At 40.6% G+C, this 15,546-nt stretch overlaps 2 protein-coding genes across 9 annotated transcripts in view; one reads left to right on the top strand and one right to left on the bottom strand.

The window, feature by feature from the left end:
* Positions 1-6,633, bottom strand: part of LOC118409775 (casein kinase I-like) — a 23,129-nt gene extending 16,496 nt beyond the window's left edge. For 6 of the 8 annotated variants that reach the window (XM_035811070.1, XM_035811075.1, XM_035811076.1 and 3 more), the window contains exons 1-4: positions 6,472-6,633; positions 5,521-5,981; positions 5,302-5,342; positions 5,064-5,133 (exon numbers count right to left, since the gene is read on the bottom strand). In XM_035811070.1, coding sequence (XP_035666963.1) covers positions 5,064-5,133; positions 5,302-5,342; positions 5,521-5,698 — 289 coding nt within the window. In that variant the 5' untranslated portion in view covers positions 5,699-5,981; positions 6,472-6,633. The other 2 variants (XM_035811072.1, XM_035811071.1) reach the window with 2 other exon arrangements.
* The window catches only part of LOC118408996 (centrosomal protein of 120 kDa-like), a 16,406-nt gene continuing 7,424 nt past the window's right edge, over positions 6,565-15,546 (top strand). Inside the window, exons 1-12 of the mRNA XM_035809863.1 lie at positions 6,565-6,699; positions 6,850-7,006; positions 8,408-8,522; positions 9,782-9,926; positions 10,485-10,615; positions 12,839-13,036; positions 13,281-13,514; positions 13,813-13,991; positions 14,102-14,241; positions 14,581-14,752; positions 15,190-15,339; positions 15,470-15,485. Coding sequence (XP_035665756.1) covers positions 6,657-6,699; positions 6,850-7,006; positions 8,408-8,522; positions 9,782-9,926; positions 10,485-10,615; positions 12,839-13,036; positions 13,281-13,514; positions 13,813-13,991; positions 14,102-14,241; positions 14,581-14,752; positions 15,190-15,339; positions 15,470-15,485 — 1,680 coding nt within the window. The 5' untranslated portion in view covers positions 6,565-6,656. The remainder of the gene's footprint in view (positions 6,700-6,849; positions 7,007-8,407; positions 8,523-9,781; positions 9,927-10,484; positions 10,616-12,838; positions 13,037-13,280; positions 13,515-13,812; positions 13,992-14,101; positions 14,242-14,580; positions 14,753-15,189; positions 15,340-15,469; positions 15,486-15,546) is intronic.

Raw genomic sequence — 15,546 nt, 5'->3', positions numbered from 1 at the left:
CAAATTTGGTTAGACACAAAATCATAAAAGCATTGTTGTACTTATTACTCAACTTTCATTTCAACAATACCGTTTTTTTGGGAGGGGGGTTAAGTCAGTTACAGCCTTGAAAATTCTTACATAACCTACAGAAGCAGATAAAGACTTTCTGCTGGGAGTACACACCTACATGTAGCTAAAGAGTGAAAGACTGTCGGGTCCTACTGGCTAAAGAGGATTTCAGGTTATCAAGTAATAAGGCATCATAAAGAAGGACTTTTCAGCTACAACCCAAAGAATTGGACTTCACTTACTCAAATTTTAGAGTGTGCATAAACCAATTCTTTGTATTGTAAATCGCAGTTAGAAATCCTTCTTCATAATGCATTCTACCACAACAGGTGAACTTTCAAGCCAGCAACAAGGCACAGGTTTGACAAGGTCATGGGTCAAATGGCCCACGGCCAGTGGAAAGGCCAATCAGGCCAGTATACATTGGCCCGATCTGGCCATCATCATTTTTTCATGCATAGTCATAGATACTGGTCTACGTGACTGCAAGTCTGTGTATACATTTCAATCAGGATCAAATCAGGAGTGTTAACTGTACCATAGGTGGTTTGTATCCACGTCCTGACCACATACTTGATATTTTCTGCTTCCTTGAATAGGCTAACCAATCAGAATGGTTGAAATGCCACCAACTTAATTTGTCTGGTAATGTCACATACGTAACAACATGCCATCAGATCAGCTGCTTCTGTAGTAACTACTGCACATACTGTTACTTCTAATTCATTCTATGGGAATAAAGAAGACAAAGTCATTGGACAGACACTTGCATCCGCACCTTTGTATCCTACGTATAGGTTGATTTCTGCTACTATAGTACTATAGAGCTAAAACAAGAGAAATGTGGTCAACATTCCCTTTAAGAAACATTTCGGGATCATTTGAAGCCAAATGCCCTCGTTTGTAGTTTTGAAAGGGAAATGATAAATTTTCCTGACAGAAGATACCAGGAATAGCCTCCACTGGCCTACTTCGACACTCAGTAAACTGTTGGTTATGGCTTTGGTGACCAGCCCAACATTCCACATGGATGCCCAGAACAAACAGGACCTCCCCACACACAGGCCACCACCATACATAAGGTCAAAAAATGATTGTAAATCGTACATTCAGTAAAAATCACACAGTTACAGTTTGTACTTAGTATGCCCTAGACATCATAGGATAGATGAGAAGAGCATACATATTGATAAGGTCATGATGGTCTATCGCACATCCAGTAAAAATCACACAGTTTTTACTTAGTATGTCCTAGACATCGTAGGATAGATGACCAGGGTGTACAAAAGCTAAAAAAAATGATAGTCTATCGTACATCCAGTAAAAATCACACCATTATAGACTTAGTGGCCTAGACATTGTAGGATAGAGGTGCAAATCATACATTTTCAAGACATTCCTTAAAGAACCTTACCTTTTGATTAAGGTGGGGCTAATGCAAAATACCTTTAAAAAGGCTAACTGTGGACAAGCTGACTATAGTATAAAACTAGAGACAAGAATGTTAACATAATTAAGCCAAGTTCACTAGTACTGGAAACTAAGCCTCTTATTGTGATCCACCATCAATGTCGTGTTAATACCTATGACACTGCACTATTGGAATGAACATGCTCGGGGATTGTGATTTGAGTTGTGTACTTCTATAACTTCTGCACATAATGACTGAGTAGATGGAGAGAAATTCTTGCGGGTACCGATGGTTGGCATGGTCAGCCAATGCTGACCCTGATTACTACGTATATGCATTTTCCCCATTTGGCTGCACAATTTCCAAACCTTTCATGTCAAAGCAGGTGTTCCAGGCAGACATCATTCAGCTCATCATTCCTGGCTGAGCAGATTAACAAGCGGTTTACTGCTGCCTAAGATGTCTTTCCTATAGAATTTTTTTACTATGATTGTGGTAAACTCCATATAGGGGGTGGGGTGATAGGCTGTGGTTAAACAAGGAAAATACCATAACCTACTAACTGGGATGAAAAGATCACTAGAGTTCTGAAATGTTTCAAGTTACCAATGCCCTGTGTTGCCCTAGTCCCACTGTGCTAATTCCAGTCAAGCAGAGGTCTGCTAAGTAAGATGTTTACCCTGCACCTTACAACACGGCCCAAAATCAATGAAATTCTATGTTGCCAGCATCTGCAAAGAGGGCTTGGTTAAACACTGCTGTATCAATGGAAACAGGTCAGAACAAATACAAGAATAGCTAGCAAACAGGTGGTCGAAAATGCCGTGCTAATGCTGATGGTGGGGTAAATAAAAAGGAATATCACATGTGTTTGCAAGTGGGTTACATGTTGGAATGATGTAACAGCTGTAAATGGTAGCAGTGACATGTCCCCAGACACACTTAAGTCAGGGTACTGGTAGTAAAAACTAGGGTATAGTTCATGTAGGCACCCATGAAAAATACATTCTACTTATTCTTAGGCCTTTGCTTCATACAGCACCCTCCCTCTGCCACTATTTACCACTGATCTGGATTCCATGTCTTTCTTTACACCACCCCCATTTGACAACAGCCATTGCTTGATCAAGATTATTCCAAACATCAAAATGTAGAAAAATGATCCATGAGTCATGCTACAATTAAAAAGATAACATCCTTAGCAGAGATAGCAACAAAAATATATCAGGCACCTACTATTGCACTTCAGGGATGTAGTCAATTTTCAAAAGCAATACTTCTGTCAAAAGGTTCATTTTTGGGGAGAGCCCTAAAGAACGATCGTACACGGTACAATGTATGGCAAAAAAAGAAGAAGAAACAAACTTATCATCCTAATTTCTAAAACAAGTATCAAACTTAGTACATATGCAGATTATGAATATAGAATGAAATTGGCATCCTAATTTCTAGAACAATAAGAGCTAGCCTAAATCATTGATATTGTATTACAATCGAGTGGGTCTAATTATGAGTTTCGGCATTTTTTCTTATGACAAAGCAGTCTTTTATATATTTACCTATTTTAGCATTGTGGGAGTTGTTACATCTGAATATATAATCAAATCTGTCTGTATCATTGAGTCTCTTAAAATCTGTTGTATTTGATTCAAGGAATGTGAATAACTCATTACGTGAAACATTGTACCTACTGCACATCATGACAAAGTGAAATTCATCTTCAATTTGCTTTGGACAAAATAGGCAAAACCTTTGGGCAGGCGCTACATTATGATATCTGCCTGTTTCTATGTTCAATTTATGACTGCTGATTAATATATGAAGGGCCATCTTTCACAACAAAAAAGGATCTAATACTAATAATAGGGTCTATTTGTTGCCAGTTTCCCACACTCACTTTCCTTGCATGGCTTGTATTTCAATCTGCACCTTTCCCCCCTCTTGACTGTGTGTAAGAGGGAAAGTCTTAAGAAAACGGGGTGAAAGTAGATTAAAATGCAAGTCATACACTTGTACTACAGCTGGGGCTGAACATGTGTGGGTCTGAGGTTTCCATGGGATCTTGTGACCTCATATCATTTGCCACAGAGCAGCCAGGCAAAGTCGTTTAAGTGGTCACTTATCAACAGCTGACTGAACCTGACCTTTGACCTTGTTATCCATCCAACCATAAGAATGCATTTCCTGTAAATACCAGGACAGTAACTAATGCCCTACATGTATAGTATTGGTCAGATACAGTACAGGCTATTTAGTTTTTACTTACTGTACCCACAATGCTACATCATAGCCGGGACATTGTTACTCGCTAAGTTAGTCACTACCTTAAAGACTGATTAGATATGCTTGAGCTTCATATGTAAATAATTAGCAAAAACTCCAAACCCAGATTTGGCTAGTTCCACATCACATTACAAGAGTAAGTAAATTTATGCAACACAAGGAATGCTCAACATATACCAAAAATTAGACTTTCTTACTGTTCAAGATCATACAAATCTTTTAAAAATGCAGAACTGAGAATCTATCAATTATAGATTTTCTTTTTTGCTTGCTTTTCTTAAGCTGTAAGATATAACATGGCTTGTAATGAACAGCACCAACAAGAACAGAAGCTATATTACATGATATGAATATAATCATAAACACGGGCAAAAGGTGGGGGCAAGTTTTGACAGATTCCACTAAAAAGAATGTAATTTCAATAGCGACTGCAATTAGAATTAACTTACATGTACCCTTCCTATTGTGTGGGAAACACAACTTACTGATGGCCCTAGGCAAAATGCACACATGTGGAACATTACCACAAACAGTAACACGACTTGGGGAAAAAACATCACCAAAACACTGTAATATGTTCCCATATCATCAGGGCAAAGACAAAATGTCACCAACAATGAAGCAAATGTAACCAACACCCATCATTCTTAGCATATATCAGCTATATGGGACAACATGGTGGTCAGTTGAAACAACATGGAGACATTTGATGGTTGAACTTTGCCCCCAAGCCACACCCATGACTGTGCACATTAATTGTCCCACTTTCCTGGCGGGTGTACAAACAGCTGCTTATTGCTGTATATGACGCTTACTGTTATCTTTGTGATATAACCAAAATGTTTCAGCAAATATGATACCATTTTTTTCTAATTACAGTCACAGTATTGATATCTATTTCTCAAGTCTTCTTTCCTTTAACATGGCTTGTAAATGAGCAACAAAAAATGGTGAATGTACAACACTTTCCAGCCAGTCTCACTGACTACACCTTCTTGCCCCCCAACCATTTTCTGATACAATCGTAGAGCCAAGTTAGACATGGCTTCACTGTGAAAGCTACAAGGCAGGAATACATGTAATTGTAAGTACACAGAAGCCAACACGTGCCCTGAGGGACCATCCACTTTGACTAGAGCTTGCATGTACATGTAACCCTGTGGAGGGGCATATCTTACCTATCAATATACATAATATACATAACATGAGCAACATTCAGAAATTATAGCACCTGTTAGATTAGAAGAATAAAAGAGTGAGATATGGCTGATGCATAGGTAAATGTAACTTAAGAAATTCAAAGAAGAAACATACTTACCGGCTTGGCCGAGTGCCTTGTAAAACCTATATTCCAGATGCAACTGTGGTGCTCTGGATTTCATTGGTTCCTGGAAAAAAATGAATTAAGCACGTAAAAAAGGATGTGAGGACGCAGCTATTGGCAACCATTAAGTAAGCAAACAATGGTCAGCAAATAACAATGGCAGTACAGAAGCAAAATGGCCACTGCCAAAATTCCATAACACAAAAATGGCTGAAGAGCAAACAATCCTTACCAGCTTGATGGCCACATGCTCATTGTTGTACAAGTTCTTCCCTGTGGAGAAATATCACACCCAAAATGTCAGCTGAATGTTTATATTTCTTTTTTCCCAATATTTGCATCACCAGACAATGCATATGCACATGAGTCATTGCCAAATCAACCACAAAAAGACAAACAGCTGAACATAGTGCACATAATCAAGAAGGGGGATTAAGACAAGATTTCTCACCTAATCTTAATTCTCCAAAATTTCCACATCCAATTTTCTTGCCGACTCTGAAGTTGGGCCCAACCATGAGTACCCCAGAGTTGGAAGGGTTATGGGTTCGACTGCGCCCCCCACTCGACTTCGACTGCTTTCTGTCAGCAGCGATTCTGTCCCGATCATGATCCATCCTCTTGTGCATGGCCACACATAGAAAAGCACGGTCCTAGAAATGACGCTAGGCAGCTGATTAGCTTTTTCGCTTATTTGTCCCGATGCCGGCCAGCAGCACCCAGCAAATAAATCTTCCTCTTGCCCCTCGACCTTTTCTCTCCAACAAGCCTCCTGCACTACAGCGGTGCGGCTGAGATGATTTCCCCTTCCAACACTGCGTTATCTTATGGCGTTTCTCCCCATTCTTGGTAGCAAATATTGCGACATGGAGCCTTCCGATAGAATCTAGGATGTTCTATGGTCTGTTATTCCTGTAGGGAAGGGAAGAATGTCGTAAACATTACGGTAGAAAGGAGCAGGAAATATACCTGGGTGTCAGGAACCATTTTCGAAACCGGTTGCCCAGTGGCGGACCAGCAAAACCCGACATTACTTTAGGCCCCTTTCTGGTATTTCCTGAGCACAAAACAACTCGTCATTGGTCTACATACCTAAATAAGAAATATATGGATCAAACCTGTAGGCGATTACATGCCAAACTGGTTGCAAAGCGTGCTTTTGGTACGTTTTCTTGGACAGGGCCTGGGTTAGCTGATCAAGGCGGTAAACAGTGCAGGCTGTCGGGTCACTTCTTCCCTGCGCATGGCAGGTGAATTCCCGTCGCCAAGCTGATGGGCGGGATGTTTTCTCACAACATAGCAACGAAGGCTGGTGTGCGGAGCTCACTAGGAGACTAAAGCACAAGAAAAGGGCGAAATCGGGTAGATATAAAACAGAAAATATAGTTTGTGATTTGAATACCTGGGCGCCAAACTCCTCCGTGTTCCAAACCAGCTCGTGACGTCACATAGTCTGATCGGGCCTGGTTTCCGGTAAGATGGCCGCCCTTACGTCACTTCCGGTCTTCTGGGCCTGCGCAAACGGACAAATATGGCGGCGGTTTCAAACTTGCGACGATGAAAGACGACAGAAAACGCTGAAAAACAATGGTTAAAGACCAGTTTCTTGTCGTCTTAGGTATCCTTGAAGGTAAGAGATATGTGTATATACTTTTAGATTGGTATTCATAAGTTCTTTGGAGTCACAGTGCATTATTTTAACCCTACTTCCGGGGTTTGTGATAAGCCAGATTTTTGTCTTGATTATCATAACAATCTCTGCTTCCATGATCACGAACAGGTCGCAAGTTTCCAAAGCGTTCGCGGCACCAGATTGTTGTCGAGGCAAAGTTTGATGGGGAGCTGCTTTCCACAGATCCAGTCGACCATACAGAGACTCCTGACTTGAACACCGAATTGGCCTGGGAACTCAACAAAAAGTCACTTCACCAACACAGGTGATTTCCATCCAGCATCACTATGTCTTCTTCATCTTCATCTTCCATAATGTCGTGCTATTATCCGGCGTGTGCAGTAATGTGAAGTTACCCAGTCGGAGTGTATAGTATATACGTTACAGCGTATTGTGCACTGTGACACGTCAATGATTACTGGTTTGAGCAGTGTCCTGTCTAAATACTGGAACAGGTTTGACTGCCACAATATCGCTTTCTTTTGCTCCTAAAAACAATTTCATACATGTTTTCGGTACTGTACCTTTACACAGCCAATGTATACCAATTTTTAGCACGCATTTTCAGTCCATTTGTCAACGATGTTTGACGATGTTTCATGTAATTATCCGGCATTTGTGACTACACTAAAAAAGTATTCGTTGTGCAGTGAAGTCCCTGAAGAACAAATATATGGGGTGAATGGGAGCCGGTTTGGGATTTTGGGATTCCATGCAATTTACCAAAGTGTGCAGTTATCTGATTTTCAATTACCTGGCTTCTACTGTACTATCAAATAATCATTCTGTTGATTTTTTTGTATTCAATTTCAAATGCTTTATTTATACCAAAATATGAATTTTTCTATCATCGGGTGTATTTTGCAGCCAGTAGGTACCCAAAGTGTGGGTAATGAGGCTGTTTAACGTGGTCGAGGCACCTCCTCGAGCACGGGACCCCCCTTTTACGACCCTCCCGGAAGACGATTTCGTGGAAAGCTTCGTGAGGCTACAGCAATCCGAACGTCCTTGTTTGGGGGACTCCCATCCAAGTGCTGTCCGGACCGCGCGTTGCTTAACTTCCGAGATCAAGGGATCGGGTGTACCAACGCGCCACGCGGCCGTAGCTATATCATCATAGATCCTGTAATGTAATGGTACAAACAAGCTATTCTGGTAACCCAGGACTTGTTGACTGGCTGATGATGTTATGATATCAATATCAAATGAGGGCTCCTGATTGGTCGATGTTATTAATGTTACCGAAATTGAAGACCAACGTGACATTGTCTTTAGGCTATTTACTGTTTTCTCAGGATATCCAAGAGTAGTACTTGACTTGTAGTTTCATCTGGCAGTAAATATTAAATTTCTTTAACCACACAAGGCACAAACCTGGATTGCTCATATGCTTTGTTGGGTTGTTTACTGATTGAAAGGTATTCCTATGCTTCTTGTTCCTATATTTGCACTATTGCACCATTGACAGGATGTTCCTGTGAACAGCAATACTGCTTTGGTAGTCTTTCTGTTACTTTACTCAGAAAAAGAAGTAACTCATCATTCACCCAGCAGAAGGACTACCAAAATGTTGTCAGTTGAGGAAAATTCCAGTTGCTGTTAAAGAATTTCAAATATTATGTCAATTTAATTTGATTTCGTATTTTGCATATTCTCGTTGGTTCAGGTTACAGAGAACTCCCATCAAGCTCCAGTGCTATGCTGTAGACACACTTACATCTGCTAAAGAGGCTGTTGGATATGTCATCATAGACATCAGACAAGCCAAACAGGATGATCCAGTAAGTACCTAATGTACATGATACAATATACATGTACAAGTTAAAACTAGTACTAGTTGTCATTTTTCAGGTAAATACAGTTTAGGTCCACCACAAATGAAATTATAAACTAAGTTGAAAATTTGCCCCTTCCCCTGAAAATGAAAATCATCCTCCGTAGTGACCGCTGGCTCACAACTTTCGCTTTCTAACCACGATTAGCAAGCGAAAGTCGTGAGCCAGCGGAGGATGATACTCAGGGTAAAAAATGAAACAGTATCAAGAACATTTAATTCAGGAACATTTTAATTTATTAATATGTCTATTTAGAATAGATTTTAGTTTTGTAGAGTTTAAAGATGAGATGAGATGAGATGAGGAATAAATATATTCTGTATGATGGAAATGAGTATAATGAAATGATATATTTTAACATAATTGGAGAGAATTGAAATCTCAATTGTGCTGTATGAATGATAAACATTGATGATTGATCTTTCCTAGTCACACAGTTGAAAATCTAGATTCCATCACTAGAAACTCATGGATTTTGGTGCTTTTAGCAACTGGAAAGAGTAAATGATTTGTTGATTATGATTTAGGGTCAGTTTACTCAGTTAGAAATTATTATGATTTGGAAATACTTTAACTTTCTGTCAGCCTTACATGAAACTTACTGACGAAACCTAGAGAGACATTGCTGTACAATACAATGTATTAAATGATTGTAAGTTGACATTGATGAAAAAAGTTGATAGCTATGGTATGTCCATATGGTTCAAACACTGCTTTGCTATATTGGGAGTTTGACTCAGTCAAACTCCAAACAGCCATGCTACGTGGCCTCAAACTTTGGCTGTTTAGACTTAGGGTTAAATTTTTTGTCTTTTGGATGAGATGTTAAGTTTGTCTGAAGCTGCTCTGTTACCCTCAGACATCAACCACAGCATGTTTGGAAATAGGGTGTGCTTAGCTGAAAATATAGCCATGGCCAAGCTGCATTGTACTATCCCCAAACCATTATGTTTTGTCTCAAGCAACCAATAACATGAACTGACCAACAAATACGTGGTTAATCATTCTTGTGTGCCTACTCTGTCTCAATATGCATTTCAAATTGCCCATTCCTGTAGGCAAAGTAGTCAACTCTTGATACGATAGTGATCGTTGGGACTTCGAAGCAGCAGTAAAATTTTCCTGTAAATTGGAAGGTGAGTTGCAAACTGCCTGTGTAAGTAAGGGAGATGTAGTGATAACGACATGTGTTTGACTTCCCGTAGACACCAAGCCCACGATGGTACAGCCTTCTGAGTTCCAAGTACAGCAGATACAAGCCTGAGATCAGGGCCAGCATCTCCATAGAGACAGACAGTGCTGATAAAAAAGACATCTCCTTCAGGGCTAAGGATTCTCCTCCTAGAGATGGTAAGAGCATATGTTCATGTAGTATCATTTAATGGTCTATTGGTAGAGATAATTTTGTGTTCAAGTGTGCGTGGGTTGGCCAAATGACGTCAACACAGAAATGTATACTTGTAGAATAGAATATGGCTGGAAAATTCTTATGTTTCCTCCCAGCTTAATGGAAAAAAATAACAAGCTCTACTTTTCCATGTTTCCCCTGGTCATGGTAGATTTATGGCACTTGGGCTAGCTACATGTACAATGGATATGTCATAAACTCAGTGATGCATGCTTTTAAGATAGTAGTAAAACAATACATTATTTTATCTTTGTGTTATAAGTGTTTATTTGCTGGTAGCAATTCCAACCTATTAACTTGGATTAATTCAATTATGATAGAATAGATAACAGTACTAAGTATGGTTGAGCATGGTACAGTTTCAGGGAAGGTGGGCAAGGTAACTTAGCATGATAATGGTGGGAGATGCTGTACACATTGAAGCTGAGTGTGACTGAGCAGACCGTGAGTTTCTCCTCTATAACCTTACAGCACCCTCTCCTTCTACACCTCTGGTTCAGACATTGATCCACGTACCCTGAAGGCTCGGCTGAATGAAGAGGAGGGATATTATCAGGTCGGCCCTGCGGACAGGTGTACCCAACACTTTGTACTCTCTGTCACCGTGGCATTCGCCTCCAACTTGCCGCAGGTATTTATGGCTCTGATTGTTTACACTACCATGAACAACCCAGCTATTAATGTTTATTCTGAAAACATTGTGTCAGCCAAATGGTCCAAGTGGGTAAATGGAAAGGTTTCGGATACTACATGAGTCTCAGTGAATTGTTAGTGCCATTAAAAAAGCATATGAACCTTGCTGGATGGAAACTTCTGGGAGCCATGGTGATTTGAGCTTTAAAACCTGTGCCCTACATAACTTTAGGCAAGTAAGTTAGAGAGCTATGGATGTCAAATTACTTGTTTGATCAGCATCCCCACCTATCAAGATGGATAAGAATTACATGGTAGATTTTATGAAATACCCAGAGGATTTTCACCACTGACCTTACAAGGACAAAGTATGTCATGTAGCTGTCATGACCAGTTTGCAAATTCTTAAGTAACAAAATACACACCTCACATTAAACCAGAATGCACTCAGGTATCAATGGTATGTTATGTCTGTAGAAATTAGTCTAGAATAAACAAAGCATTCTGTTCTTTGATTACTTTGAACATGCCTGGGATACTTCATGGGCTGATGTAGGAACTGTTGCAGGATATTGTAGGAACTCCGAAGCCTGTACATTGCATCATCAGGAAATAGCCTGACCTGCCGGTAGTACTAGTACTGTAGGTTAAACCTGGGATTAATGGCTGAAGTACCTTGTTAGTGAGGCATGTAGGACACTCGCCATGGAAGCCACTGATATCCTCATAACTTGGCAATTCCGAGACACCATGAGGGTTTTTAGACAATAATTGTAATAAGTTGGAATTATTTTGAATAAAAGAATATCTAAGCCCCAATAATTATAATTTTTTCAAAAATATTGATATGAAATTTTGAATCTATTTGAATTCCTTTTAATACTTTGGAAACATTTTGAAAGAGATCACACAAAAATCTCTTTATTTACAATAATTTTCAAACATCTGCAGGATTCTTTCACTTTTCGAAATAGTTACAAAAAATGGTAAACCTTGCCAAATGGTAGAATCAATTCATTGCCCCATAAAAGTTAGCCCCTTTTGTCTACCTGGTATATTTTTAGATTTCACTGATGGGCACTGGTGGGTCCTTTGTGGCAGGCCATTGACATGACACCCAGTCGTACTTTGCAAGGATGTGTGAATTGCATTCTTCCTAGCCCACTGACCCAATATTACAAAAAATGGTAGAAAATGGTAAATAAAGGCAAAATGCTGTTACCATTGTTTACAAACTGTTAGAAGTATTCTGTTCCACATTGTGAATAAGAAGGTTTTACAGACCGGGGAAAATATTTAGAAAGTTCAAATAGCATTAGAAATATTTCAAAAGTATAAAATCTCCTGGACATATACTTGAAAACAATTGAAACCATTTGTAAATGATGACAATGGCAACCCTCGCGGTGACTCGGAATCGACTCTAAACTGAATAAGAAAGATAATGATGGCAGTGAGGTACTAGTATTCCATTCCATTTCAAACTGCTCTGAGTTGTAACAAGCTATATTACTGGTCTACTGCTATGTAATGTGATGGTCCTACATATTAGAGGCTTGTCATAATTTTTGTTAGTACATTATTGTCAGTGAAGAGAAACAGGTTCCTTGTATTTTGACACAGTGGCCTGCCATATTTCTGAAATGTATTGATCATACTGCTGTAGTTCCAGCCTAAGTCAGTAGGCGGATGGCTGGCAGTCCTCAGTGCTTCTGTTTTATATAAGTCAGTTGTACCTCCCAGCACATGTAGAGGATAGTTCAACATAGATTCATTTGAAAGTGATACAAGAGCATTAGTGTTTATCACAGGATCGGGATATTGGAACCTGTTTAAAACTCACTGTAGATGGGTGCTGCCATATTGGGATTCTGACATCTTCTTTCTAGTATATTCTTCCAAGCTGCAGTATTGCCATGGATTACTAGTCAGCGCTTCAGTACCATCATGTTTCTAAATAAAGGAACAGATTTGAAATTTATAACAACTTCAACACCAATACTGTATAGTGTTGAAATATGAAAGTTCCTGTTATAGATAGTACTCAATATGAACATATCATGTTCACTCCTTACCTACATACAAATTATATCCCCCACTTACAATTTTCCTCAGCATAAATTACACTAAAACAAAAAACCTGTTTATATTTGCTGATGCAGATACATGTTTCTACTTGACTTTTCTCTGCTGAATGTTTTTTTTGACAATGATTTTTCAGCTTGTTCCGATGTCCATGCCCCTTCCTTCAAGAGAAAGTGGGTTCTTCTTTTACTACTCCCTCCTGGGTAACGATGTCACCAACGAGTCTTTCCACAATTTGCTGAACCCGGATTTCCCTGCGGAGCGTGCGTCCGTCCGTGTGCGCAGCAGTGTGCAGGTTCTCCGTCTCTTCCTGGCAGCACAGCCGGGACTACAGGTCAGGTCATGCATCCATGTTCTGTAATCAAGAAAATACCACCCGGTCTGCATGGAGAATGTGTTCTCAGGAATTAGGATGATTAAACAAAAAGGAAAATGGCAGAAATTACAGGTGGATTTATTATCGTGCTTAGTACCGTGTTAGCTTAGATATGGAACAATTGTGTTCTGAAATAATCAGATGAGGGTAATGTTTTATGGACTGTCCTCAAACTGAAAAGTGAGCCTTTCCCATGCTGTAGATTCACCTGTGTTGTGGAGACCACTCCCTGGGCAGCACTGAGGTCCCCCTCAACACCCTGCTGAAGTCAGCCTCCGACCTGTTGGACAAACCCGCCAGCCTGGAGGGGTCCTTCGTCCTGAACCCCCCAAACAGGGTCAAGCAGCAGCTGCCACCCGTGGGGGGTGACATGGTCCCCAGTGTGGGGGTGTCCATCACACTGCGGCAAGACACTGGGAGTGGAGCCCCCTCTCAGGTACTACTCTCAGCCTCAAGCTCCTTCAATCTACCAACTACACAAATTATGCTACTTTCAACAAAGTGCCACATCTATTCATATCTTAATGCAGAATTGGAATTCTTGGTTCTAACTCTTTATTTTACCCATTATGTAATCCTGGATACTACTATAGTCCTGAGAGATATGCATTTGACATTTAACTTCGTATGCTACCAATTCCAGCATGCAGTATGAAGCTTGGGATAAAGTCAGCTGCTGCCATATTAATACAAGATTTACAATGTTGGTACATTTTGTGCACATTTGTTTCCAGCCATCAGCTCCAGCCACTCCTCCAAAGGAGCACCCCATCACACCCATCCAGCCACGCGAGCCACGGGCATCTGACAAGAGATCACAAACACCACCCCCAGGGGAGCAGCCCCCACCCCCTCCCCAGGGCCATACCCCACCCCAGAGGCTGCCACGTTCCCCACCTGTTAGCCCATCAAGGTTAGTAAAAAGTCAAAGTTTGGCTTACCATTCCTTTTTGTTGAAGTCAATTTCATAATTGACACTGACATCTAAGCTACTTTATGGCTGATACTGTCTTTCCTGCTCAGTGATACACAGGAGACGGAGCAAGGCCTGAGCAGTTTGGGGGAGGATGGGAACAGGCGGGAAGATGAAACAGCTGGTAAACAAGGTAAACGGACAGAGGATCTAAAGCTGCAAGAGCCAACATTTCCTTTGCCCACAAAAGGTAAGGAATGAATGAAGTTCAATAAGCAGATTGAGATACAGTTTGTATATGTAGATGTACATTTTTGTGTATGGTTCTTTTCATAGTTTTAGGTACATGAGAATCCGAATCCTGAGAGCCATTATATCTTGCATTACCAATTTACTTGCTGACCTCATATGCTATGCACCAATAGTGATTCTGCTGTTGCTTTTCAGGCATATGACTGTAACCAAACCTTGTTAGTTCTATATGCCTGTGTAATTACATGTAAATGCATAGGACATTATATCCAGTCTCTGTGGCTATGTACAACTGATGAAGATTTCCTCCAGGCTTATCCACTTAATTCTATTGCAGTGCGTTCTGAAACCAAGCCTCCAGTTGTAGACTCGGCGCCCAGCTCTGTCACGACATCCCAGCCGTACGTCTCCATCCCTCCTGCCGCGCACCACTTCTGTTTCTCCCTGGACCTCAGGAGCATCCAAGACGTGGAAACTAGCATGAGTGCTCCACTCTACATCTTCTTGAGGTGGTTATAAGATCTTCCACACAGGGTTTCGCACTCTTAAAAAAGTTTCCATGATACTTTGTAAGGACTACATAGAGCCTTGCCCCCAGCTAGCTGCTTATTTCAAAGAAAACATTTAGGCAATTCTCTTTTGATAGCTTAAGCTAGGGCCATGCCAACAGTATTGGGAATCTCAGCCCAGTTTAGCAGAACCTTCCCAAGGTACATTACATACACACATATAGGTCGTGGGCAAGGAGCTGCATAGGAGAATGTGAAAGGTCAAAGTATGTGACGAGTAAGATTTAATGATGAAACAGTTGCAGATCAATGACCCTCTTGCAAGTCTATTAGTGTTACCCTTTAGTCTACATACATTTTTTCATGCGATCAAACCATTTTTCCTCTATTGAAATTGCTAATTATAACACTACTGTTGATGTGCTCTTTTGCCGCAGGTACACCTACCCCTTCTTCGGCAGTGCAGCTCCCATTCTGACCCACCCACCTGTAGAGATCAGGAGAAACATGGAGGTGTTGTTGCCGCAGTCTTTCTGTGCCTTTGACTTTGCCTCAACACCACAGCAGCTACAAGACACATTCACACGGTAAGGAGGAAAGAGAGGTCATGTTATTGGTCTGTATTGAACTTTTTCTCTCTTTTTCTTTCTGGGTGGATGGTATTGATTCTTGATGGTGGCGTCCTGTTAGCTATAACATTTAGGGTGTTTGCCCCAGACCCCAGTGGTCCTGGGTTCGAATCCCTTTTACTACATAACCTTTTTACTTTTTACATGTACTCCATATACCAAAAC

Source organism: Branchiostoma floridae, chromosome 2 (assembly GCF_000003815.2).
Source record: "Branchiostoma floridae strain S238N-H82 chromosome 2, Bfl_VNyyK, whole genome shotgun sequence".
NCBI classification, from domain to species: Eukaryota; Metazoa; Chordata; class Leptocardii; order Amphioxiformes; family Branchiostomatidae; genus Branchiostoma; species Branchiostoma floridae.
The sequence above is the reverse complement of the archived record's forward strand: the minus strand, read 5'-3'. Positions and strand labels throughout refer to the sequence as shown.